This window comes from Cyphomyrmex costatus, unplaced genomic scaffold (assembly GCF_001594065.2).
Source record: "Cyphomyrmex costatus isolate MS0001 unplaced genomic scaffold, Ccosl1.0 scaffold141, whole genome shotgun sequence".
Classification (NCBI taxonomy): Eukaryota; Metazoa; Arthropoda; class Insecta; order Hymenoptera; family Formicidae; genus Cyphomyrmex; species Cyphomyrmex costatus.
Genome location: NW_017275402.1, coordinates 1052253 through 1079637, shown reverse-complemented (window position 1 = coordinate 1079637; position 27385 = coordinate 1052253). Strand labels below are relative to the sequence as shown.

General features: G+C 31.2%; 1 protein-coding gene across 9 annotated transcripts; it reads left to right on the top strand.

The window, feature by feature from the left end:
- Positions 1-275: 275 nt before the first annotated feature.
- On the top strand, positions 276-27385 carry Ca-beta (Calcium channel protein beta subunit). 9 transcript variants are annotated; one of them, XM_018551588.1, is made up of 13 exons: positions 276-369; positions 1509-1742; positions 1811-1870; positions 12698-12814; positions 14703-14822; positions 14911-15121; positions 15888-15985; positions 18573-18709; positions 19106-19271; positions 19434-19803; positions 20984-21016; positions 24610-25112; positions 26478-27385. In XM_018551588.1, exons 3-12 carry the CDS (start codon positions 1811-1813, stop codon positions 24762-24764), a joined length of 1467 nt encoding a protein of 488 aa, XP_018407090.1. In that variant the 5' UTR covers positions 276-369; positions 1509-1742; the 3' UTR covers positions 24765-25112; positions 26478-27385. The 9 variants fall into 9 exon arrangements, with proteins under 9 accessions (XP_018407090.1, XP_018407095.1, XP_018407093.1 ...); XM_018551593.1 differs by having other exon boundaries at positions 1509-1870; positions 14911-15028; XM_018551591.1 differs by having other exon boundaries at positions 1509-1870; positions 14911-15085.

The following is a 27385-nucleotide window of genomic DNA, read 5'->3' as shown; positions in this document are numbered from 1 at the left end:
ATTTCGACTAACTTCCGTCAGCTGGAAAATTTTACGAGGTTCTACAAGGAAAATTACGGCGAATCGACGTTACCAGTCTCGCTGGCAGAGATTTTCGGTGTGGCGGCCGTTTTATTTATAGCGGAGGAGGTCGCGATGCGTTCTAAAAGCTCCTCGACTCACCAGTATTACAAGCAGATCCATACTAAGCTTGTCTCGTGTCGGATCCTAAAAAATCATTAGTCGATAGATCGGATCTATAACTAAAAAATAATACGTTTTTTGAACATTACAAACCGGTTTTCCATTGATGTGATTACTCGAATAGAAGTTTGTGATGGAAGTTTTAGAGCCCTCTGGGAAACGAACATATGACATTTGTACCGCTGGGTAACAAAGTGATCGATTTGATGTTAATATAGTGGAGTGAGAAATTTCACATGTCGCGTATTATTAAAAAGTAGTTTAATGACGGATGGATTGATCGAAGACCTTGCGCAAGTGTACAGAATACAGTGATTAATCACCCGCGTTTATTGAGATTTCTCAAAATTACTCATTGAATTACCATGATTTAACAGCCAGATTTTTTCTATCTTTAAAAATTATTATAAACTAATATGTAATTTATTATGAAATCATAATTATTTTTAACAGATCTTTATTTAGCAATATAATCTTAAAATTTAACAAAGTTTCTACGTTATTAAATGTAACTCATTTGAAACACATCATTACCAGTGTCGTACTTTAATTTATTTTAATTTTATATTTTGCATCTCACAAAATTAAAGATAAGAGTTTTGATCGATATGTGTAATTCAAAATGCATTTTTTTTTAATAATTGCAGAATTTATCACTGTTTTAGTTTCTTTCTATTTTCGATGTTAAAAATTGATTTCGATGAGTCAAGGTCAGGGCCAAAGATTTATATATCTGATATATTCTTGAAGAGAGAGGATGTCACAGACTGTTACACTAACTTGTCGGCATCAATCCAAAGATCGGACGATTCTAAAGGAGCAGTTTCTAATTTTTAAGAAGGCACTAGAGATCACCTTTTCTAAAAAAAATATATAACATCACTTCGTAAAATTATCAAATATACAGTTACGTTATTTGTATTATTAGACAACTTTATAGATGATTGGCTGGATTGTCTTGAAGCAAAAAGTTTGAAAACGAAGACATTTGTAAAAATAAAATTTAGTGCGAAATAAAAACAGTTTGAACAACCTAGAATCTATTCAGATTAAACAATATCATAAATTTGGACTATACACTACTTAAAAAACGTGAATGCAGATATAGAAAAGAATTGTTTATATATATTCCAATGAAAATAACTCTTTTATTACAGAGTTAAATGTATATCATATATATACAGAGAATATTTTTGCAGAATCTAGTAAACAATTCTAACGACTACAAATCTTTTACTAATTGCTAATAAAAAAAACTGTTAGTCGTTTTTATTATATAATTATTGCGAAATGTGATAACTTCGTTTATTGAATCTTTGATCAAGTGTCTAAATCGACGGACGGTTTTGTCTCAATGCATCTATTCTACATGGAATGGACGTATATATGTGTCGTGTATTTGTGTCGAACAAATTAAATGAAGACAAACGGTAGGTCGTGATAAATGCGGCTCCGAACTAGAACTCGGATCTCGTGTCGGAAGTTGACGGACTCGCGAAGCTGACGAAAACTGCTCCAGTCGACTGTGGACGCGCGTGACAGATACCTTCTTCTCTTCGGTAACAACGAGCATCACAATATCTTTAGTTCACCTCGATTTTCTATACACCAACTTTGATCTTTCAAGATGGCACATCTACGACGCCCAACGAAACGGGAGCATTACAAGCCTTTCGGACGAAGAAGGGTAAATCAAACACTTTTATAATATTTTATAATTATAATAAGTTAACGGAGCCATTTACACATAATATCACAGACAACGGATCTATTCTCGAGGCAAAGAGACTGAATGCTAAAATAATGCTGAAAATTTTTACTGAAGTAAGAAGTGTGTCTTTCGATTCTTGAAAGTTGTCACAATTGTGATTTGCAATAAATGTCTTACATTTTAAGAGATTATTGAGGTTGAAATATTTAATATGTGAATAAATATTTACTGATAAAGATGAGAATATTCTATAAGTACGAAGTAGAAACAAATCGATACTATCAATAATGTATAAAAGTTATTTTATTTAACAATCATAATATTGTATTTCTATTAAACTGCTATTTATTTTTAAAATCGTATTATAGACAAACGTTTGTAAAAACGTGTGCTAATTGATCGCGAGCATGCGCGTTCTATCTTTGCAAGCACAATGCTCTTAAATTTTATTTTTGTGCCACGTGACCGCGATGAAAGGAGCTGCCGTCACGCTTCGTATAGTTCGCCGATCATTTATTTATGAACTACGATTTCGAGATCGAAGCTGTCACTCTATATATATCCATAGGGTGTCCCGGATTTTTTACACTTTCTTTATCTGCGAAATAATTGAATGATTTTAAATTTTTTTAATGAAACACGTCTACAAAATTTGACACTTAAATTTATCAAAATTTATCAAAATTTATCAAAATTGTATAAATTAAAAAGAATGTCAATTTCAAGATCAGAAGCGCAACTTAAAATAAATGAAAATAGCGGAATATAAAAAATAATAAGTACAAAGTAATATCTGCAGTAACCTTCAGAGTTGACTGCAAAACCGAAGGTCTCAGCAGACTAAAAGCGAAGGGGGCGCGCACGCACCCTGCGTGACCTACATAAATGACCTAGATTTGCAGTGTATGTGTGCCGAATGAAACTGCAGAAAATAACTTGATTTTTCATAAACTGTTTTTAACATCATTATTTTTATTTAATGCATTTTATTTTTATTGATATTATCAAAAAGTATGCAAAGTTACTTATTGTTAGTAAAATTATTTTTTCTATACGTTAATGACATTGTATAAAATATTCATAGAACGCGAAATGAATTATCAATTGAAAATGTTGCGATTTGCACATAATTCTTTGTTTGAATTATGGAAGTAACAATCTATACAAAATTTATCGTTGCTTGCAATCAGAAAACTATGTAAGTACTGTATTCGCCAAACAGTAATATTCTACAATAGTCGGATATATGTAGTACAAAGAATATGTCATGGATCGATATTGCTTGAGATAAGAGTAATATTCTTTTTATCTGCAATTCCCCCTGTTTATAACATATGGGACATTTATACGATCCTGAGGTGAATAAAAACGAATTGGTTTTGAAAAGAAATCAATATTGGTCTCATGCCAAACGTAATGCTAAGGATAATTAAAGGATCAACTGGATGACATATTAAGAGTTTGATAAGAGAAGTATGTTATACGTATTATTATATCAGTACAAGATTTATAATATTTCCACACCAAATAAGTATCTATAATTTTTTACTGTTGTACAAATAAGAAAACTTAGAATTTTCTATATTATCTAACCATAAATAGAAAAGTTAATTTGTATTAATTAGCTATATTAATCATATATATTTCTATTGACTTGTCACATCTATTATATAACAGATTAATTAGTTGGCTATATCAAAAAGATCATATTAAGTAAAAATATATATAAATGCAAAAAGAAAAAATTGAAATGTTTATATTCTGACTTTTTCTTTTTGTATTTATATCCTATTTTCATCTAATATGTGTGATGTAAATCAAGAACCGATTTTGCTTGTTTCTGCGATTGTGTGTGTAAGTTCAGTGATTCAACCCTCGACGATCAGATGGTTATTCTTATACACTACATGTACAACTGGTAGAACACGTTACCGTCAGGGTGCAGTGGCCTGGCGTTGTCGTGTGGGTCGCGCTCCGGGTGGTTTGCGGAGGAGGACACAGCGGAGCGGAGCGGAGCTGAGAACGGAGCACCCCTCGGATCGATATAGTAACGGGGGTGTCGTCCGACCATCCTCAGTGGCGCCCGCATACGGACGAGTCGTAAAATGGCATTACCAGAGAAACGGCGACCCAGCCACAAGGCGCACACGGTCGCAAAGACTATGTAGAGTCAGTCCGTGCAGCACCTCTGACTATCGCTCTCGTCGCAGTTTACCGTATCTACCGTTACCGTGAAGACTTTGCAGTAGTGAAAGCTCACGGGGGTGAAAGATTTAGCGTGCCGCGAATAAGCAAATCGGGCTCGTTCAGAGGGTGATTATTTTTGAATCGTAATTGAGAAGATTCTCGAAATTCTTAATAATAAAATTTGTTTTAGATATTTGAGTATATTTACAATTAGTGAAACCGGAGTGATTGTTAGAAAGAAGCGGATACACGTGGTGCACAAATATTTTAAGTATTTTTAAAATAAGGTGTGCTCCTTCATGTCGAGAAGAAGGAAGGGTTGTCAAGATGAAAAAACGTGATTTATTTGGTGCTAGAATTTTTTTATGGAAGAAGGTTTGTAAAGGGTACGGTGTAAACGATAAGAGAATTAGCAGGACGAATGCAGGCGTCTGCAGGTGAACATTGACAAGGCTGATTGGAGCTATTTGTCGATCGACCAGCGAATTGGAATGTAGTAACTGCACTCGAGGTTGCATGATGTCGTTGACCTGCTTTCAAGCGCCACGGTGCTGTGGTGTAACATCAGTTTAGCGACTTAAGCGCGGGTTTTATAAAAAAAAAATTCTAATTTGTAAAATGGACTTTTATCTGTTATATAATGGTACCACTTCGTTTCCGGCTTCATTGGCGTTTCTTGTGAGAATTATATTTTCATGAATTAATAAAAGGGAATAATGGCTTTGAGAATGGGCTTATTGATCTGCTAAAGAAATTAGATTTGGTTTCATCTGGAACAGTGTTATTGGAAAAAAAGAAAGGAAAATTTTTATAGTTTAAGATTTAGAAGAATGCTAGAAATTATGTCGGCAGATATCACAGATGCTATATAAGGGTGTCATTTGTTGGTTTGTTTAGCCAAAATTTATTTAAAAAACGGATAAAGTATTTAAATAAAGCATACAAGAAATTAATGTAAATTTTCTTTATGTATAAATTTTAGTCTTTCGTATTGATAGAAATATTATAGATTTTTAATATATTTTCAAATAAAATACAGATTTTTTAAATTTTTCTTTTGTCTCTTATTAATTGAGTCTTTTGTGATTTTAAAAATATTAAGCTCTCTTTCTTTCTTATTTACTATTTATTAATTTATTATTTTCGAGTATATATGTCGAAATTAAAACTGAACAATGAATTCGAAGGCATAGATTTCTATGGTAAGAGGGTCAACAGTATCGATTATCTAGAAATAAAATTGATAATTCAAGAATCAATTTTATATTTCTTTGAATTGCACTTTTCATTACGACTGACGAAGCTAATAACAAAGTTATTTATGAAGTTATTTCTATGGATTAATTAATTATCTAGATAGATGAGGTGATCGGGGAATTGCGTGACAGCACTCGATGTTTAATTCTCTTATAAGGTTACTTTGCATTTCTAATTCAATTTTTATGTTTTCATTGCAATTATATGTTAGCATTGTTAGTTTTTTTAAAATCCAGGTGTGGCATATTTAGTAAACACGAAATACAAAAAACTGTCTTTGTGAAAATAGCAGAATAATAGTAGAAAAACTGTTAACAGTAAATTAAAATCCTAATTCTCCAACGCATCTTGTTGCATTTCATACAACAGCTGTAAAAAGTAGGTCAATTTATTTTAACAACACATTCATTTTTTTTAAACAAAATTTTATAATATAAAACAATGCTTTTTTTTTTAATTTTGTATTATAAATTTAGTTGCTTTGGTCTGCTTGAAGAAAATCCATTCTATTTATATTTATAACTCACACAAAGCAATATCTTTATGATTCTTTCAGAAGTTTAAATATTTATAGAAAGTGCATTACAATATATTATAGTTAAGTATTTTTATAATAGAAAACTGTAAATTGAGCAGTTATTGAAATGCTAGATTTTAAAAAGTTATTTGCTTCAAAAGCTTCTGTTTAATTGTATGTATAAAAACATCAATTATATATCGACACCTGCTACAAAGAGTAACACGTTTCATTTGTCCTACGAAAAACTCCACTTATGACGTCGTTGCATTGAAGAACGTTATGTTCTCGCCGCAAAAATCAATACATTTGAGTTTTGACTTTTAAAAAGTAGCACATTGTACTTTATATCACGGATAATAATATGTTTGAGCATTTTGTGACGAAAAGTAGTATGTTTCTTTTTACACCACGAAAACTAATACGTTCCAACGTTTAATGGCCTTCAGCCGCGAAAAGTAACATATTTCATTTTATATTGCTAAATATAAAACTAATATGTTTAATGGTTTGACTTGATTTTCTTGCCTATTTGATTAAGTTTAATTTGATTTTCTAATAATCGTCTTTAAAAAATTTTAATTTCATCGAAAGAATCAATTTATATAAATATTACTGGAAACGATCTATGATCTCGCCTATCTTGAAGGATTTTTAGTTATATAGATAACCAATTGAAAAATTTGTTCATCGTTAAATTTACGCATGACTGAATCAGATAAAATAGAACAACACCATTTTGAATCTGAGCCAATTTAAAGAAGATAGCGGCGCATGCTGTAGAAAATTTCCTTTTTTTATTTGCACAACAATTATTCCCAAATTCAACAATTTATTTTTAAACTAATTTTGTAGAATTATAAATTCTAACGAATAAAGATAATTTCCTTTAATTATTAATAATTTATTTTTGTAACGATATAAATCGAATAAAATGATCGAAATTACAGTATGTATTAAATCTTCTATAAAATTGATTTTTTATCAAATTTTTTTTGATAATAAGAGAAAGTAAAATAGAGCACATTTAAAAAAATTCTAGACAAAATTGGAAACATCTGTATACATTACTTTCTCATATTTTACAGCATATAGTAATATTAGTGTCTTTGATATTTTCTATAATAAAAATGAATCGAGTAAATTATTGCGTTTGTGTTAAATAATTCGTTTTAATCGGCACATGTATAAGATCCAACATATAAAATTCCGTCACGACATTCGATATTTCCATAAAATATAAACCTAATAAAATTTTCGAATTACAATTACTAAAATTTTCAATCGATTTTACGATAATATTATCTTGAATATTTCAACGGAACAGATGCTGATCGCGTGCACAAAGTAATGAAACTTTATATCATTTGAGTTATAGACTATATTAGAAATAGTAGATTGAAGTCATATTAAATGCATTTTTAGTGATTACTCAAGCAGAAACTAACTTATTAACGTGACATTACTTTAGATAAACTTTTTTTATTATAATTCTAATCAATCTTCGTATAAAAGTCACTTGGAGGAAACTATCCAATCAGCGCACATTATTCAAAAAATATTTTTTTATTTTATTTAATATGTGTGAAAATATGAAATCAATACCTAAAAAATATTTTTTAAATATTATATGCTGATTTGGTAATCCCTCCGTGAATTGATAGCTTTTCATACAAAGTGTACAATTTGTATTCATACTTGTTTCGATAATAATAATTACACTTTATTAAAAAAACAATTAAAATGTAAAGCTTCTAATGTAAAAATTGTAAATGTAAAATGTAAAACTTCTAATGTAAAATGTAAGAATATGCTGTTATAAGAGAAGGTATAGATAAAAACGAAAATAATACAACTTATTATTCATTATCATTAACTTAATATAAGAGATTTTTTTATCTTCTATCTCATATCTCGTTGCTTTATAATTTACTGATGCTTCGTGCTACATGTATATTTTCGACAATATGGGGCAGACAATTTTAGGGAGTGGCATTAATTTCTTCGTAATTCTTCCAAGCTTTCTTCACAAATAAATTTGGCCAGGTCAATTGCAGAACAGGGGTAGATTTAGTCAATGGTTCGATTTTGTTCTTTCTTGCCTAATTTTAGAATATTGTACGATAAATTTTTATATGACAGCACGTTGCAATATATAGGACCTGGAAGTCAATATTGTGCTAAATTTAAATGTTAGCTTTTATCTGGAAAACAATTTTTAAAGTAAATTTCAATATCTTTTTAAAGAACAATTAAATGTTTTATATACATATTTATTTATATAATATGTAAATTACAAATTATAAATTTTTGCAAGACTTTATATATATATATATATTAAATATTCTCAAAGTTATAAACTATGTTCTATTTATAAAATTTTTTTTTTCCAAATAAAGGCTTTAACCTTTTGTAGATGAGTGACCCCATTTAGGGTCACTCTTTTTCATTTTGTCGTTCAATTTTTTTATAAAATTTAATCTATAAAATAATTTGATGCTTTATTTAAATGTTACGTCAAAAATAAAAATTTTAAATAATGAATCCAATAAAACGAACAAAATTTTTCAAAAAGATTATCTGATTATTATAAAACATATTTTAAGGAATTTTTAATTGCAAAATAATATTAAATTTTCAATTATACTTTATTTGAAACTCATTTATATTATACAAATAGTTTATACTGATTTTCAAACTGACTTCCAAATTTTGATTATAATCCTGTAATATTAGATCTTTTTTTCATCGGAGTTATATTATTCGTTTGAAATTCAACAATTTCAGTTCAATTTCACTCGACCAAAATATCCTAAAAACTTTTCAGAATTGTAAGATAATCAGATTATTTTAAAATTTAAATTTTAGAATTTTGAGGCCAAAATCAAATTTAGTCCCCCTAGAAACTCCTAGAAAATAGAATCTTTAAATTTCTTTGTTAGAAAGCTTCCGTCGAAAGATATTTTTTGTTATTTTTATTATATACGCACATAATAATAATAATAATAATTATATATATATATATATATATATATACATGTAATACTTACAATTATAACTGATAATTCTTCATGATAACTGGATTATCTTATTAAATTACGCCTGCATTCGTCCATTATAATTTATCTACGTTTATATTTCTTGTTTCCTTTATTATTGCTTTTCATTAGGCAATTTTTTACAGTCCATTTATACTTTATCTTGCAGAGGGCTATTAGAAAAGTGAATACTTCAAATTTAACCATTTATTGTTCGTTATGAACGTAAAACGCACTATAACTTACCATCATGGGATGATAATATCGATCTTTCACAAGTAGATTAAGATTCAAGATTAAGTATTTGGATGGCTTGCAAACGAAAGCGAAAAAAGCTTAAGATACGACGTGTCTGAGGGAAGCTCCGAAACTTTGTGCCACTGCGCCATTCAATATGGCGTAGCGGCGTGAAATATCAGTGTAATAAAGACTAATTTTGATGAGAGAATAAAAGTAGCCATGCGGTAGCGTGGACTAAGTGAGAGCTTAAAGCAATAGCCGGATAAATTTGCAAATTGGGACGAATTAAGCACTATCAGAAGAACAACTCTGGCGTCCATGGTGGTGAATCCCGGCGATGATCGGGTACAATCAACACAATTCCGGCTACAACAAGCTATTTACTCAGGTATACTGACAAACGGGAATTTTAATAATTTGTTGTTGAGCAAAAAGAAGGAGGGGTATTAAGAACAATTTATTACTTGTTTGCATATACATATATTAATGTTAGTAAACTTGAAAATATCTAGATTAATGTGCAAACTTTGGCATTGCTGCATCTGTTAAAATGTTTGGCACTGCGTCAGTCTCTCCTATATATTCGTTAGTTAATTCACAAAAGGAAACGATGATTATAGAAGTAAAATTGTTTTGATTTTATTTTTCTTGTAAGTGTTATTCTCTTACGCTTTTGGTTTATTATTCTTTTTCTTTCCATCTCCCTCACCTATCACTTTTCGCAAGGCTATAATAAATAGAAACATGTTTATGGAATAATAGTACTTATCTTTTTATTTTCTCCCATCAAAGGGATAACTGTAATTAAACTTAAACTTATCAAGGGATTTCATAAAGTCAGGAAGGTCTTCATATAAAAATAACCGATTATGGTGACCATACTTTGAGCAAGGAGGCGCACGAGGATGAGTGTTTAAACGCGTCAAAGACGCGTTGCTTCCTAGACATATAGGATATTTCGCAATATATATATCGTTCAAGGCTCGTATTAGGCAATGTGGCGTAAAGCAGAAGCGATCATCCGTACTATCGTTGCAGCGCAGCGATTTACACCGATCGCACGCTCGATCGAGATTTACTTTCCTTTTTTACTGTAAAATCAAGCTTTGCGGATCGGTGGTATGCTTTACTGGCCTTGGAGTTAATCGTTATCCTTGGTGCACTTCTTTTATTCGCAATACATCTTTCGAAGTGTCTTTCGAGTTTTACTAATTGGATTCTGCAAAGAGGCCTTCGTTTTTTACATTGACATTAACAATCTAAAATTTGTAATTTATTTACAATTGAGAAGAAGTTTCTACATAATTATTGCCAAATTTGATTTGCATCAAATTTTTACTGGCATTATAATATTAATTGATATTTGAAATAGCTGTTAATTTTATATTAACTTTAGCACTATCAATAACTACTTTCTTAGATGTTTTTTTTTTTAACAGATGATTTAAATGATGGAATATATAAACTCAGTATATGATTATTTTAACTGCTTAGTAAACCGATTCAACTTTAATCTTTAAAGTATACATATATGAGCAGCTACAAATATGATATTTCTTATTTTCTTGTGTAATGACGTCGAATAATTGCGGATGCTTTTTGCAACTGAATTTTTTAATTAAAAATGTAGCAATATTAGAAACAAGGTTTTCACAATAAAACATCAGGTAGGCGTCAAGATTATTGATGCGATTATTCAAATGTTAAAAGAGTCATAAGAATATATACATATATAATACAATAAGTATATATGCAATATGCATAATCTCTTTTCCGTAATGACTTTATAAATGTATAAATACAGACGTGTTTATTAATTATTTCGAGCTAAATGCAATCTCCACATTAAGAGAATTTTGAGAAAGATAAGATATATATATCATAATGTTCTAGAAAGACACTTTTTGTTAAGAATAACTGTCCTATATAATTTTAAATATCTTTTTTAGAATATTATTATATGTATATTTCATATCAACCTACGTTATTATCAAAAGTTGTATCTTATTATTGTTGTACAAATATTGAAATGCTCTATCTTTTTGTACAGATATATTTATATACGTATGTATTTAAATATTTATAAAGGTAGAACATGGAAGGTCGTTGGCATAGCTACGACATGTCAACCGAGTAAGTTCATTAATCGAAAAGCTTTTTTAAGATAAGAAAAGTCTTATGGAAGTAATGATATCTTAAGCTGTAGAAGTAACTTATTACTGTAAGCTAATTATGTAAAATTAATCAAATGATTAAGTAAAAATTAATGAAACAATTAAAAGATTAATTATCATAATATAACACAATTTTTAGTACAATCCTAAATATAATTAAATTAGGAAATAAAAAAAATTATTTCGATGTATGAGTAAAATCTTTGTTTTATCATGCTTTTTTTCTATTTAGAAAGATACGTGCTTTTGTAAAAAGAAAAGTCCCGTTAACATTAAATAAAAATTACCAATTATTGCACATATCCACTGCTATTTTATCTGCACTGCTATGAAATAATAATTATTGTTAACGTAAAAGTAATTTCATGTAAAAGGAATTAATATAAGAAATATATTAAAAAACTATAATTTTGTTTCTTAATAGAGGAGCTGAAGAGATAAATCTACAATAACAAACATACAATACAAACAAATCTATAATAACAAACATAAAAAACTTAATCAAAAAAATTAATCAAAATATTTAATAAATACTTAATACAGTCATTGACTTCTCTAATTAATATGTAAATCGAAGCTTGCGCTGGTTCTCAATTTCTTACTTATGTCGAACATTGAGCTTGCGTAAGTCTTGCTTCCTATGCTCAATCGATTCATTTAATCTTAACAGGAACTAATTAACTTGCTAGACTGATTTCCTTTGTTACAAAGTAATTTGCGTCGATACTTGTAGGGCATAATAGACGTAATTAACTGCGTCATAGGGCTTTATCATTCACGGTCTCTCGGACAAAGTCACACTTGACGTTGTATTACACATAGTAAATAAATGTTATTTAAGTAAGCTATTTTCAAAGGATGAAAGTCTTGCCTTGAAATATTCAGTTTAGAAGATGACGTACATAAAAAATATTTCTAGACATTACGTTTTAATGTATGGTACATGTATAAAATTTGAAAAAGGTTTACTGGTGGGTGATTCTAAATTGTAATATTTTTTAGAAACATGTGTGTACTTAGTGAATATTTAATTGAATAGTTACATTATTTGTTCAAAATGTTACATATTTTATGATAAAGAAATAAATTAATATATCACATTAATTTTGGTGCTAAAATAAAATCAAAAATTTCCTTCAAAACAAAAAATTATCTAATTTATAGATTTTTGAGATTTTGTATATTATATATATAAAAGTTATAGGTTTTAACAATATCTAATTGTAAGACCATTATATATGTTGCAAAAGATTATTAATTCATCACAAATGTTAAATAAAAATTTTTAATGTCTATAAGTAAAAAAACATATTTGTTTAAGTTTACTCAAATTTTTTGCTACGTATGATAGTTCACGGATTTAATAGATGACTTGTTTGATTTCTCTCAGGGCTCGGCGGACTCAAACTACTCCCAGCCGAGCTCGGATCTTTCGCTGGACGAGGAGAAAGAGAGTTTGCGACGCGAGAAGGAGAGGCAGGCCCTCAATCAACTTGAAAAAGCCAGAGTAAGTCATTGATCTTTCGTATACTTCAGTTTGTTCCACTCTCACAGTTCTATGTTATTCTTATTTTTTCGTCCGTGCTGGATCACGTTATCGATCGAATAGGTGTTTCATTATCGCCGCATTATCATATTTCTTTAGCGTGATATTAAACATCTAACTGGATGCGTCTACAATTTTAAGATGAAATGCGAAAAAAAGAAGCAAAACTCGGCGAGATGCCAATTGGACATTCCATTGAACTTCTTCTCGCGCTCGTCCAAGCCATGAAAATAAATTGATGGAAAAATACGATCTGTATGAATGTTACGGCTTTAACGCGGCAGTAATACTTAAATGCGATAATAATGTCAGCACTCACATATCAAGATGTGTTTTACGAGAAACATACGCGAGAAATTTTTCGAAATATTGACTTATTTCATTCATCATCTTATTTCATTAAAATTGAATTTTATTTATAAATTTTTTTTTATCTCTGTATACATAAAGAAAATGATTTTGCTGAAGTATTTAAAAATTTAATTAGATACACACACACAGATTTGAAAATAATTTTGCTAGATCATCAGAATAATTATATAGAAACTTCAAGTATGACGCTGAGGAATGTAAAAATTTTTATATTCTACGAGATAATCTAGCAATCAGTTCGAGTATCCTACATAATTATTTTGAAAAAGTCGAATAAAATTATTTTTAAATCTTTATCTCGCTATATGTTTAAATGATTTAGCAAAATTATTTTCTTTTGTGTAACTGTTATATTATTATATAGTTATATTGTTATAGAAAATTATAAATTAACAATTATGTTATTATTAGTTAGCATTTGCTGAATAATGTATTTCTTTTTTTCTTTTTTATATTACAATAGTACATTGTATGTTTTGACTCTTCATTTGAAATCTGAATCTATTTTGACATAAGCGAAATTATACTCTCAAATTTTTTAGAAAAGTATTAATATCTTTAAATTATTCGATAACATCATTAAAAAGTAACTCTAAATTTTTCCATATTTTTTTGAAAATGTAGAACAGTAGAAAAATTGGAGTTAGACAGAGGGAGTAAAGATACGATTGTGTAGACGGAGGGTTAAATTTGTAAATATTTGAATAAAGAATTAAATTACGAAATTTTCCATTTGTAGTGAATTATAACGATAAATTGTAAGCTCGAATGACAAACACAGTTCTGAAATTATGAAATAGTATGAACGTCAAATGCGAGAACCTGATCGACTCAGTTTTCTTCGGCTTAATGGTAAATGGATATTGATTGGCGGGAGACGACCTTCGAAGGATAGAGCTCGTCGCAATAAAAATGAGAAGCTCTGCAATACTCTTTTATTCTTTATTGAAGGGACGATGTTGTCACTAGGAAAATGCGTCCACGCATAAGCTGACAATGTGTCGATCGGCCGTGAAGCTCATCGGTGTGGCCGGCTTTTATTTTCCATTCTATACATACGATATAGTTATACGTGTTTATGTACACGTCGCGATATAGGAGTCGCACCGTGACCTGATAGAAAAGTCGATAACACGGGCAAGGGAACGATGATACGTAACTAAGCGCGGTGGTACGAGACGATACCGCACATTTGTCGTGGAGATTAATGATCCGATTTATTCTTCTCGGGACAAAATGATCGCAGAACAATTATATAAAACAAATATATTTTTTTTGCATATTTATTTTTTATATAAGTAACATTTTATTAAAATTAGTTTATTTAAGCATTAAGTATTTTATTATATTTTTATTGCACTGTTGCATTGATAACTGGCAAAAATAAAAATGTTAACATTGGTCACCATAAATTGAAGTATACTGTGTGATTGACTTAACACGCGTTCTCATTTCTACTTTTCAATTTACGTTTCAGTCGAAGCCAGTAGCATTTGCAGTGCGGACTAACGTGAGCTACGATGGATCCGTCGACGATGACTCACCTGTGCATGGATCAGCCGTCAGCTTTAACGTTCGTGACTTTCTTCACATTAAGGTACGATCATACATACATATCCTCTATGGATTTCCCTTGTATCGTATAATTAAAAATTTTTCTTTACTATTGAGACCTTTTTTTTTAGGAGAAGTACGATAATAACTGGTGGATTGGTAGGCTCGTGAAAGAACATTGCGATGTGGGATTCATCCCATCACCTGTGAAGCTAGAGGCCTTAAGATTGCAGGCGACCGCCGCGCGTGGTACGAAAGGACTCTACTCGACGCGAGGAGGGTCTTCAGGGAACCTAGGCGAGAGTGGTATGCCCTCACGTGGTTCCACACCACCTACGCCAGGTATCCTAGCACGTCCTTCTTTCTTTCCCCCCCAAAATTTAAGGTGTACCCAATTCGGTATACCAGATCGGGAACTTTCTCAGCTTGATCCTCGACAGTGAAATTACAGGCGGACGGATTGTTGCCACAGGCCGGTCGAAACAAAAAAAATTGTGACGAATAACACTCGCTTGAGATCCTAAGTATCCCACTATTTGAGACATACAAACACCAGCTTCGAGTGCTTATATCGATAACGTTAAATCGAAGCAACTTCTGTATAATTCGCAAATGAATAAAATTACGTGTACGCAAATAATAACATTTAATATTATGAAACATTTGATAGAACATAATGTTACTATAATAGACTAACATCAAAGCAGTATATCAGAATCTTTTTTTATTCTTTGCGATTTATACAAAAGTATAAGCTTCTTCATTTCTGCTCTCTCGCGACAACAGATTGCTCACTGTGCTCTCGCTTTACACGCCCTATTAGTGTTCATTTCATTGCTAAAGTCATCGGGTAAGTCACCGTATTCGTGCAACTCATCACACACACACATACACACACGCGCGCGCGCGATTCTTAGTACTGCTGTAGCTAGCTGCTCATCTTTGATAGCTGCTGCTATAAGCAGATACACAAGCATAAATTAGTGAATTATGTCTAGACTGCATCCCATCAGTTGAGTGCTTCTTCATAGCTTCTTTGAGAGAAAGAGGGACTCATTGATCATGAGATAACGATGAGATTTCGAGTAATCCCTTATTCTTTCGATAGGTGATGACAGCGACAGTGTCGGAAACGTACGACCTGGCAAGTCTACCCTGACAACCCCACCCGCTAAGGAGAAGCGAAAGAACTTCTTCAAGAAGCCGGTAAACGTTCGGCGTGCTACGCTATCGCGAATATCTAACGCATCACGCACAGCTTTAACACTTTTTTCAACTTCTACGTTTAGATTAGTAGACACTGTACGCTTACTGAACTGGCGTGATGCTCAATGACGTCATGCGTAATAATAGCTGTCATACTGAGATGTTAAAAGACGTCTGATAATTCTAGAATTGTTCGTTTTGGTATTGATTATTGCCCACGGTTTATTTAATACTCTTTCTTACGATGCAGAAAATAGCTCTGTACAATAGCATGATGCATTCCTCTCACGCTAGTTAGACGTACAGGCAATTCTATTTAATGTTTCTATCTAACATATAATCTTGCGACGTTAGGCTTTGTCCATGTCAAAGCAATTTTCCTAGTAGTACTATTTTATAACATATAAATAAAATATTTTATTAGCAAAAATTTTTAAATTAAAAAAATAAGAGAAATAAAATTTATCATAACACAAAACGTTCAGATATTTTGTTAAAGTCATTAGTGAGTCAATAATTCATATGGACATTGTCTAAAATATTAAAATTTACCAGTCGATTTTAAATTTCAAGTTCTTAGGTTAACACAATTCTTTTGCTCATATAGATACACAGTCAGTGGTACAAGAGCGTCATTAGCAGTTCTCTAAAAGAAATCAAGTATATATTAGAAATTAAAATTATATTTTAAATGCACATTACATGCACTAAAATGCATTTACTTATGACACCCAATCAAAACCATTGTTATTGGTTGTAGTTTTACAGCATCGAGACATGCTTTCCACGAGATTTTCAACCAGAGTCTTGGGTAAGAACCTCTAAATCTTGCCAAAATAACTGCTTTGGATTAAATATATTTGTTTTTCTCGAAGCTTCATTTTCATAATTGACTATATTTTCAACCAGATTTGTGCCTGAAGATTGAGAAGGACAATAATTTTCACGTTTGCACTGCGTGCACAAACAGATTTGACATTTTGCATTATTTTCTTCTTTCAATATCCAGTTGCAATTATATATCTCAATCAAATCCTTTTTTATAGAATTTAATAATTATTCTTTATATCCCTGACATATGTTAGTTCTGTGTAATTTTTTTTATATATTGCAACATTTGATTGGAACGTCAAAGTCGAGATTTTTTATAAAGACTGAAATTTTGTTCACAAAGACAATCCTATATATAAATTTAAAAAAAAATGTTTAACCGTGCGTTGGAGAAATAGTCTGCGTACCGACCACGCGTGGAATAAATCCATGTCCAAAAGAAAGCTTCATCGGAATAAATGATATTGAAAAAATCACGGTCGATATTTTCCTTTGTCCATTGTAATCTCTATTCTTTATGCTCAGTTGTTAGAAGAGTTATTTTCAACTCGTCCATCCAGTCAGAAGCTTTTGAACGAATGACGTTTAGCTAAAGACTATCTTTTAAAGCTCAAGATAACAATAAATTAATTTAAGTACATTTTTTAAAAATAAAATTAACTTTTACATTAGAGGTAACTTAAAATTTTATATCCTTAAAATAATCCAAGTAAACTCAATATTACTAACTATTGATAAACTTAAATTAGCAATATAAATTTATAACTTATTAACTATGTACATAAACGGATTTAATTAATTATTACTAATATTAAAACGTAGTCTACAATGCATTTTATTGCTACCTTTTTAAATAATTATGCACTATCAATCCATTCTTCGGACACTTCTCTTTTGCGTAACACTGGCTTTTTTGCCACTGACTGTATGTAAATTGACAATATATGCTTTCCAAATATCATAATTAAGAATTGACATAGATAAACTTTATTAAAGCAAATTTTATATTTTTTTTTGGAGAAAAATATATAAAATGTGATACCATTTAAAACATTTTTTTTCGATGTATTCTTTTATATTTTAATGAAAAATTGTTTATGCTTGCTTTAATGATTTAGCTGAATAATTTATTTTTCTGTAAAATTATTATTAACTTATCAAAGGAAAATAAATATTTTTTATCAAAATTTTCATGATTCCACAAACACACAGTTTGTAAAAGTTTCTTATTTTAAATGGTACAAAACTTTTTGTAACAAAAGTATTATATATATTGTACGAAATATTGAATGTATAGTCAATAATAAGAAATGACTGGTAAATATTTTTCTATTAACACACTGTCGATCACTTTTTTGCCGTCACTGCAATACATGTTTGGTCAGAGATTATGCCTATAACTGGAGTCGCGTGATGAAAATCGTTCACCATAAGGTAGAATATAGCCGAACCAATTATAGTTCGTAAGAGGCTGTTAATTCTTTAGCTAGATATCATAGTTACTAACATGCTGCTTGGCCAAAGTACCTTCGGTGCTTGAAGAGGATGTCTCGTTGGCGTTCGCACGTTCAGAGAAGGACTTTGGCCGTGCAGGAGGTCGCATGTGTCAAGTCGACGTGGCCATTAACTGATTTCAATGTTTCAATATTGCATACCGTGCTCACGCAGTCCTACGTAAGTGAGACTACCTGGGGTCGATACCGGCGAATGCGCCTCATCTCGATTGACCGAATTAATTATTTGCTCCAATTTTCAGGAGACGACAACCCCTTATGATGTAGTACCTTCCATGAGGCCCGTAGTGCTGGTAGGACCATCGCTCAAAGGTTACCAAGTGACGGATATGATGCAGAAGGCACTCTTCGATTTTCTTAAACATCGTTTCGAGGGAAGGTCTGTCGGGACTTATATATTGCCTTAATCCTACGTCTAATCTTAAGTCTAACCTTTTCTTATTGCTAATAAAAAAAAAACGAGCAGTTATATTAGTCTTAATTACAAGGTTTTCTCATACTAGCAAGGATAAAGAAACGTTGCTATTCATTCTTTTTATGTGTACCTGTACATAATTAAATCTGATTCGAATTATACACAAGGTATTACCGTCACAATATGCTCACATTAAATAAGACATAACAGCTAAAATATATTAAAAAATTAATATTAACAATTATAGTGTTGATTCTTATCAGTTCTAATTTGCCTTTTTTTGTTAAATAGAAGAAATCGAATTACGTATTTTATTAATTATATGTTATTAATCTCATTAAAAGTTATTTATCATTACAGAATCATTATCACACGAGTAATGGCGGATATATCGTTAGCAAAAAGATCCTTGCTGAACAATCCAACTAAAAGAGCGATCATGGAGCGGACGTCCAGCAGGAGCAGTTGTTTAGCAGAAGTTCAACAAGAGATCGAAAGAATTTTTGAACTTGCCAGAACGCTACAGGTTTGTAAATAAAATATTCTAAAACAAACCTTTTAACACTTTTTATTTAAATTAAACTAAATACTTATTTTAATACTATAAATTATTTCTCTATAAATAATTTAAACGCAACAAATTAATTTATGTCAAATAAATTAATCGCACACTAATATGCAATTCTAGCTAGTCGTATTGGATTGCGACACAATAAATCATCCGTCGCAGTTGATGAAGACTAGCTTAGCACCCACAGTCGTTTACCTAAAGATTTCTTCACCAAAAGTTCTGCAAAGATTGATCAAGACTCGAGGAAAATCCCAGATACGTCATCTTAATGTACAAATGGTGGCTGCCGAAAAGCTAGCACAGTGTCCGGTGGAGATGTTCGATGTTGTCCTAGACGAAAATCAATTAGAGGATGCGTGCGAACATGTCGCCGAGTATCTTGAAACTTACTGGAGGGCGACGCATCCTCCAGATATTTCCACGATACCTCGCGCCGTGACAGCACCTGATGTATCAACGGATACGTATCCTCAACGTGTGCCATCAGGTATCACAATTGTTTTGATAAATTGAAGGCCATTCATTATATATTTAAATGTTTAAAGATTCATAGATTTGCAAGTCAAGAGATTCACAGAAAGAATGGTTTTGTTGAAGTATTATATCTAAAATTTTTGAGAGATATGTATAGAGAAATACAGATTTGAAAATAATTTTGTTAAACTAATTATGTAAAACGTTTAAGCAAGTTGTTAGAATATCAAAATTTCTTGTAGCTCATTATATTTGAGTTTTCTACATAATTATTTTGATGATTCAAACAAAATTATTCTAGAGTTAAGTTTTTTAATATTTCAGCAAAATTTTTCTTCTCCCATATTTTAAACTCAAGAAAATCATTCCAAATACAGAAAATTCTAAATTGGTCATATTTTTGTCTGACATGAATAATAATGGAATTCAAGACAACAAAAAGATTTCAAATAGTAAAATATAGCCAATACTTCGATCATTCGACGATGATTTTGTGGAAACCAAAATATCACTGGGAGTTAATGTAAAACCGACGGTGATTTACAATGGATCTGCCATTTCTGGCAGCAACATCGTCGTATTGACGTAAATCAACGCGTAATACGTACGTTGATATCTTTGGCACTGTCAGACTTGTCTACGAACATATATAGCAATACTTAAAATTAACTAAAGGTCGAAATTGGCTTCGAGAAAAATTTTTGATCATGGTACCTCGGGAAAATAATTTTAAGAGATATTGTTAACGCGCCCCTCACATTAGTATCTCATAATATTTTTCGCAGAACACAAACTAGTAGTTTAGAATATCTTCCATTTAGTGACATAAGTCGACACAAATGTCGTTCTATCTTTCTTTGTATTCCATGAGTAACAAAGACGGAACGATACTTATATCGACTTGTATCACTACATGGAAGATATCCTTATAATTTTCTATTCAACAATGTAACTGCTATATATACAACATGTGTTATATTATTTGTATTGTTGAATTGGAAATTATATAATAATATTGACGTCATTTTACTATTAGTTTGTGTTCTGTGGATTAATATAGCATAATTCAATCATTTGTTTCACGTATCTCAAAATTGCTTTTTTCAAAATCCTGACCTTCACTCCCGCTTTCTAGTTCTCTCAGTAATCTGAGATTCAATTTTGTCACTAACAATCCATTCTTATCCTCTTAGGTGCCTCTCATGAAACTTACTATCATCGAAGAGGTAATCCAATATTTTTCATAAGCATATTTTTGCATTCTCGTATTTCTTATTTTTTGTATTCCTTCATTTAGCATAGCTTGCTAATTGTGCACATTGTCGTCGCATGAAATCATTTTAGAATAATTTAGAAAATAGATTACTTTTTAAAAACGCAATTTAGAAACAATTAATGCAAGTTAATATAATCTGACTATTATGAGATCTATGCATCTATTAATATTTATAACTGATGTTATATACATTTATGAATATCTATTATTTTATTGTAGCATGACGTTAAACTTGTATACATAAAATATAGCAATTTCTTGCACGATTTATATCAACTTTTTATATTTTCCATTTAGTATATATTTCTAATAATTCCAAAACGTTATGTAATATTTTTATCAGCATTATTTTTATATGACATAAATTTTTTTAATTATATAAGATTAATGTTTATTCGTTATAATGCAATTTAAATTCGGTGCACTATAAATGCACTTGCTCATTGTTTCATAATTACAATAATGCATAATTTTTTATGTAGGTATTTATTTTGACAATACGTCTAATTTTATTTATAATTTATATATAATTACGTAGGTACTAATTCATGATCTCTAACGATCTATTATTATAATTAAGATATGATCTAGTAGTCTTCTATAACTCCGCATTCTATTTTACACATCCGTCGACGAGGCAATGTTGTTGACTAAAAGTGTCTCTGCATCATTCGAATAATTGTTTATCATCAAATCAAAATATCATCTTATCCTTGACGTTATATTTCTTTTCAGCCGCAATGTACGGATCAAACGTACAGGTCGATATGAACTTGTACCCAGCGCAGTAAGACCGAGGCGCGTTTCTTTTCCGTTAGTGCGAATAAAATTATACATTTCGTTTTTATTTGTGTAATCGCTTCCCCAATTCTTTTTATATAATCAGCAGAAACTTTCCTTTCTCATATACTTGATGTATTTAATCATTAAATACGCTTACTTTATTTAATTGCAACTTACTTCGTGCACATTACGCTATTTATCAGCGATCACGAGTGGATTTCTTTATTAATATCAAGTCCAATTAAAATATTTAAAAAAGAGAGAGAAAGTGCAATTTTTTAATGATTTTTCAATATATATCAAAATTTAATTTAATTTAAATATGATAAAATCTGTTGATTCTTTCGAATATTTAAAATTTAATTTATTCTTTGATTATTTACATAAATTTTATTTTATATAAATTAAGAATATAAAAAATTTTTTTTTAATTACGTTTTCAAATGCTAAATTAATGACAAAGATATTACATGATTGCGCTTGCGCGATCTTACTTTTGCGAGACAAAAGCCAATACCCGAACAAAATTTTTACCCTTTAATTCTTTTTTATATTTCCTTTTTATTTTTTTCCTTTATAAACATAATTTTAAACTTTTTACACCGTACTGTCGTTGGTTGCAACAATAAGAAAAAATTTTAGCCACGAAAGTGTCGCGAGGGCACGCACATATTATTGGCTTTGTTGTCATCAGCAACGAGCTCTGACTCCGATGTTCTCTTTGTTTACGTGTAAAAGTGGAGGCGGTGGCTGCCACGGGAGTCATCCGAAAACGCAACTAGCAACTTGGTCGCGGTAACCAAGAGACCAACATGAAACAATCGAGTTAAGAAGACCCGAGCGCGGGACATACCTGTCATTGTGCGGCCGTTTCTACTTCCTGCTTCATCGCGGATGCGATTTTATGCGGCATAAACCGGCCAAATTGTACGCTTCGGCCCGTGAATATTTAATTCTGGGTGCAGATGCGATTGAAAAAATTAGAGAAACTGTGTAGGGATACCTTTGTAAGGGCGCGTTGTAAGTACGGATGGGTTTGGTGCATGGGCCCGGAAACACGGAACCGACCCGATTTTATTTTTCTCTAGCAGAGAAAATGATTTATGTATTCCCATTATTTTACTTTTTTGTTTACACGGTGGAGTAACTAGTTTATCACAGAAAGCAATCAAAGATTTTCTAATATGTAAGACTTTGACATAAATTATATAATTCAAGTCTTATTCCAAATCATCTGTTTTATTCTCTTAAAAGGTTATTGTTAAATGCAAAAATGCGAAGATACCTTTAAGTTTGAACTGTGTAACTTTTAATATATTTTCAATTTTACTACATATTTTTTACTATATATGATACATATTTTATTTCGATAAAAAAAATAAAATTATATGCTTTTGCATACAAACGTTTTAATTATAAAGCAATTTGATTTTCATTTACGGCATAAAATTTATTATAATAACTCTTTGTACATAATACAATATTTTAATTATTTATTTTATATATATTATTTATGTGTGTGTCATAATAGTTATTTGATTGCTACTGTATTAACGTAATTACGCCACTGTCATTTAGTTAATTTTTTTAATACCTATTCCAATAAAATTTCGTTTTGGCTAAACTTCTGGTTACGACATATTTTCTATTTAGTTATAAATCACTTATTATTTTTTTTTTAAATTTAATGTTATTATTTATAGCAAGTATATTTTTTTATTACAGACAGTTAATAAAATTTTACAGATTGTCCTCCACTTTATTAATGTTATTTAATTTTAAGTTTACCTTATTCTTTAGAATGTATCTGATTTTGTTTAATTTACTCTATAAAATATTTTATATTCAACTTTCTTCTATTGAAATTTTTAATATATGTCATGAAGTCTAGCCTTATACATATTCGTTTCATTTGATATGTTTCGCAAGCCCTTCACCAACCCTTCTCACATAGAATAGGACTATAGAATAGAGATTATCTAACGTTAGAAAGAGAGAGAGAGAGAGAGAGAAATATATTAACGACGTAGCAGCGTGAGTCGAGAGGACAGAAGTTATGAAGGAATCCTTTATCCGTCGTGGATCTTACGCGATTTATATCGTCTCGCGTAATTTATGTTCGAGATTATATCAATGTATCGATGAATAAACGAGTACATTCTTCTACTTCTCGATTTCTGCGCATCTGCGCAACGGTAGTTCGAACGTCGGAGTCTTTGCGCCGTATCTACTTTTTTTATTTAATCTTTTTTTTGCTTAGAGCTTGCATGGATTAAGTAGCATGAGATGTTGGAATGATTTGGCTAAAATGATCTCATCCTTATTGCTCGCAACAATAATCATTCAAAATCCAAGTGACGTTCGTTTTTACGTAGGGTAGAGTTTGAGTGATGTAGATAATTTTTTGCGGTGGAATTTGTACAGTCGATAATTTTTTAATATAAAAAAAAATTACTTTAATATAATAAAAAAAAATTAAGAATAAAAATAAAGTTTAAGTTATATATAAATACAATTCAGTGTTATCACTAGTATATTTATGACAGATTGTCATTTTCATTTGTCTCATTTTAATTCACATTAAAATTCACATCGGCGATTATATTATTTCTCAGTCATTACTATTAGTGAGTCCGGTTTTTTTTTAAGAAAACAATCAGGATACATAAAATTTGCAAAAATCACAAATTTGCTTGAACAAGACGTGTGGAGATTGCTTTATAAATTGCACAATCTAATCTTTCTCTGTTTCTAATTCAGGAGCCAGAGATGAGTCAGCGAGGAGATCACGAATGGATCGGATGGATCGTAGCGAACGCGTGGATCACGAGTATGGCGAAGAAGAACATAGCATCGATTATGGCAGTACTTTAAGACGTCGCAAACAGCACGACTCGAGTCTTAATGCTATTTAGGAGCTGGGGCCCCGGGGCCTGTCGCTTCAGCGCTGTCCCCATCTGCGCACCACCGCCCTTTAGCGGGCTCGCCTCCCGGTAACGCTACCGAACGCTAGGAAGTGCGCAACGCTACCTCGCGATAAGATCGCTGCGCTCTGTTAGTGGGGCTGTTTCCTGTCGCGTTACTCTACGCCAGCGATCGGCATCAGATGCAACTTTCAGCCAGATTTTCGTGTCGACGCCCACTACCCTTCTGAGGAACTTCAAATACGCTACCACTCGCCAGCAGCGTGCACGTTAATTCCGGAAAACAATTTGCGCTTGCATTCTTATTCGCGCTGCCAACAAAAGAATATAAATTGAAATGTAAGATTTTATTGCTACTTATTAATTAGAGAATACGATTCAGTTGCGACGTAACTGTTGGAAAAGTTTCTGGTATGCTTTAAACATGTATTATTATCTTCCGAAAACTCTTACGTTTATAATGATACACATTTATATTATATGCTGCTATTATTCTTTTTTTACACTGCTGAATACTTCAATAACGTTCGCGATTAACTTAACTGTATAATTATACTTTATTAATAATGAACAACAAAGACGGTTTTCACCATAAAACTTCTTCTACTTCTCTTTTTCTTCTTCTTCTTCTTCTTCTGATAAAGTATTGATCATCAGTAGCATGCACGTTTTATCAAAATATGTTCATTTCGATCTAAATTGCTTGTCGTCAAACTGCAAAGAATCGAAAGCAAAACCGCTGTTATTGCTAGACGAATTCCATTAGCACATTACAAATTTCACAATTCGCACATATTTATCTATTTATAGAAACATATATTCATCTTTATACGTCGCGTCTTCGCCAATTAATGCTCCGATCAATATCACGAACGTGTATCACTCTGGCGATGTCATTCACAATTGCAGAGTTTTGCTACTCATTGATCATACCAACTACCAAACTATTCTCACGCACAAATACCATCAAGTTGTATTTACCTGATGATGTATGCTTAAGGGCTCTGCTGTGTGTTATGTAGAGGGAACATGTCAACCGCTCATTATAACAATTAAGCGTACTATGCCAAATGTATCAAATGCTCACCGTAATAATTACTGGCCACGACAAAATGCACGCATCGTTTTGAGATGCACATGATCGTACATAACATCTTTTATGCTACTTTATACGAAAGGAAGATAATATTATGGAATAATACTATAAAAGAAAATACACACATTTGACTGCATTCGGTACTCGTTAAAATATGCTACTCAAAGTCGTTCACATATTCAACCAAATCGACACTATACATTTTTCATATGAAATGTTACAAAACTTATTCTCGAACCTTTTTCAAAAGTTTCACATGCGATTAGGAAGAAATAACTCGAAAAATTTTTGAACAATTTCGATCTCATTCTAATAATCTTTACATAATTTAAAATTGTTTTTAATCAAAGAATTTTGCAAATGTAAATTCCAATCAATTATTTTTAATCAAAAATCTTCGTACACATATATACACATATTCTACACACTCTACATCTTCGATGGACTCTTTATGAACACAAATTATTTGCCAAACTAAAATTATTACGATAAGGATGAATTTCTTTTAATATTTACGTGCGATTTTCCAATTAGCGAGTTTTTATCGCTAATAGTTAAGGGTTCGAGCGTAGTTTAACGATCGTTTAAACAGACGATTATCTTAACAGGAGTTCTAGCCGATTCGAAGTAATCTTCCGGTGTCCTTGTCCATCGCAGTATAAGCAGGACAAATTCCTCATTCGCGGAATCAGCTCAACAACACTAGTAGACGCGCGAGACAATCGCGTGGGACGAGGAGACCAAGATAGAAAGTGACTCTCGAAATAGAGTAAAAAGAGCCCTGGGGCCTTAATCCTTGCACCAACTCCTCCCGGGCCCCAAAACCAAGTCTTTATGTCGAATCGGCGATCGACGATCGACGCGGTACCGAGTATTTCTTATGAAACAGAGATCTGACTTCTCTCATAGAATTTAATTCTAAGAAATGATAATGACCATTATAATTCCAATTGAAGAAAATTAATGATTATCTAGAGAAATAATCTATGATCGATCGGACAGCTAATTTTATTAATAGGTAAATCAGTTAATAATTAAGATAAAAAAAAAGCTTTAATAAAATTTCACACAGCTGATTATAGATATATTAATTTGATCGTCGATCGTGATAGCGCCAATGTAGTTACCGTAATTTTATGATCGCTGAAAAGCGATTTGCGATGAACACAGCTCGGAGTAATGAATTGTGAATTTGATCGTGGAAATTGAAACCCATCGTCGATCGCGGCGGCAGACGTAGCTGAAGCGATTTTAACGATCGACGTAGTGACACTTACTATCAAATTAGACAAACTAATGTAGAAGCAAAAATTTTCTGGCGTTGTTTTTGATTTGCAAGACAACAGGTTTGAAATTAGGAGAAGTTATTGGTGCGCTGATATTACGAAAGTTTTCGATTTTGATTACGCGCGTCAACGACTTAGTGCGTCGCTTTATGATGCGTTTATACATTTTGCTAAAGCTATGCGAAAGTATACGTAATACACATACATACATTGCACATCAATGAAAACGA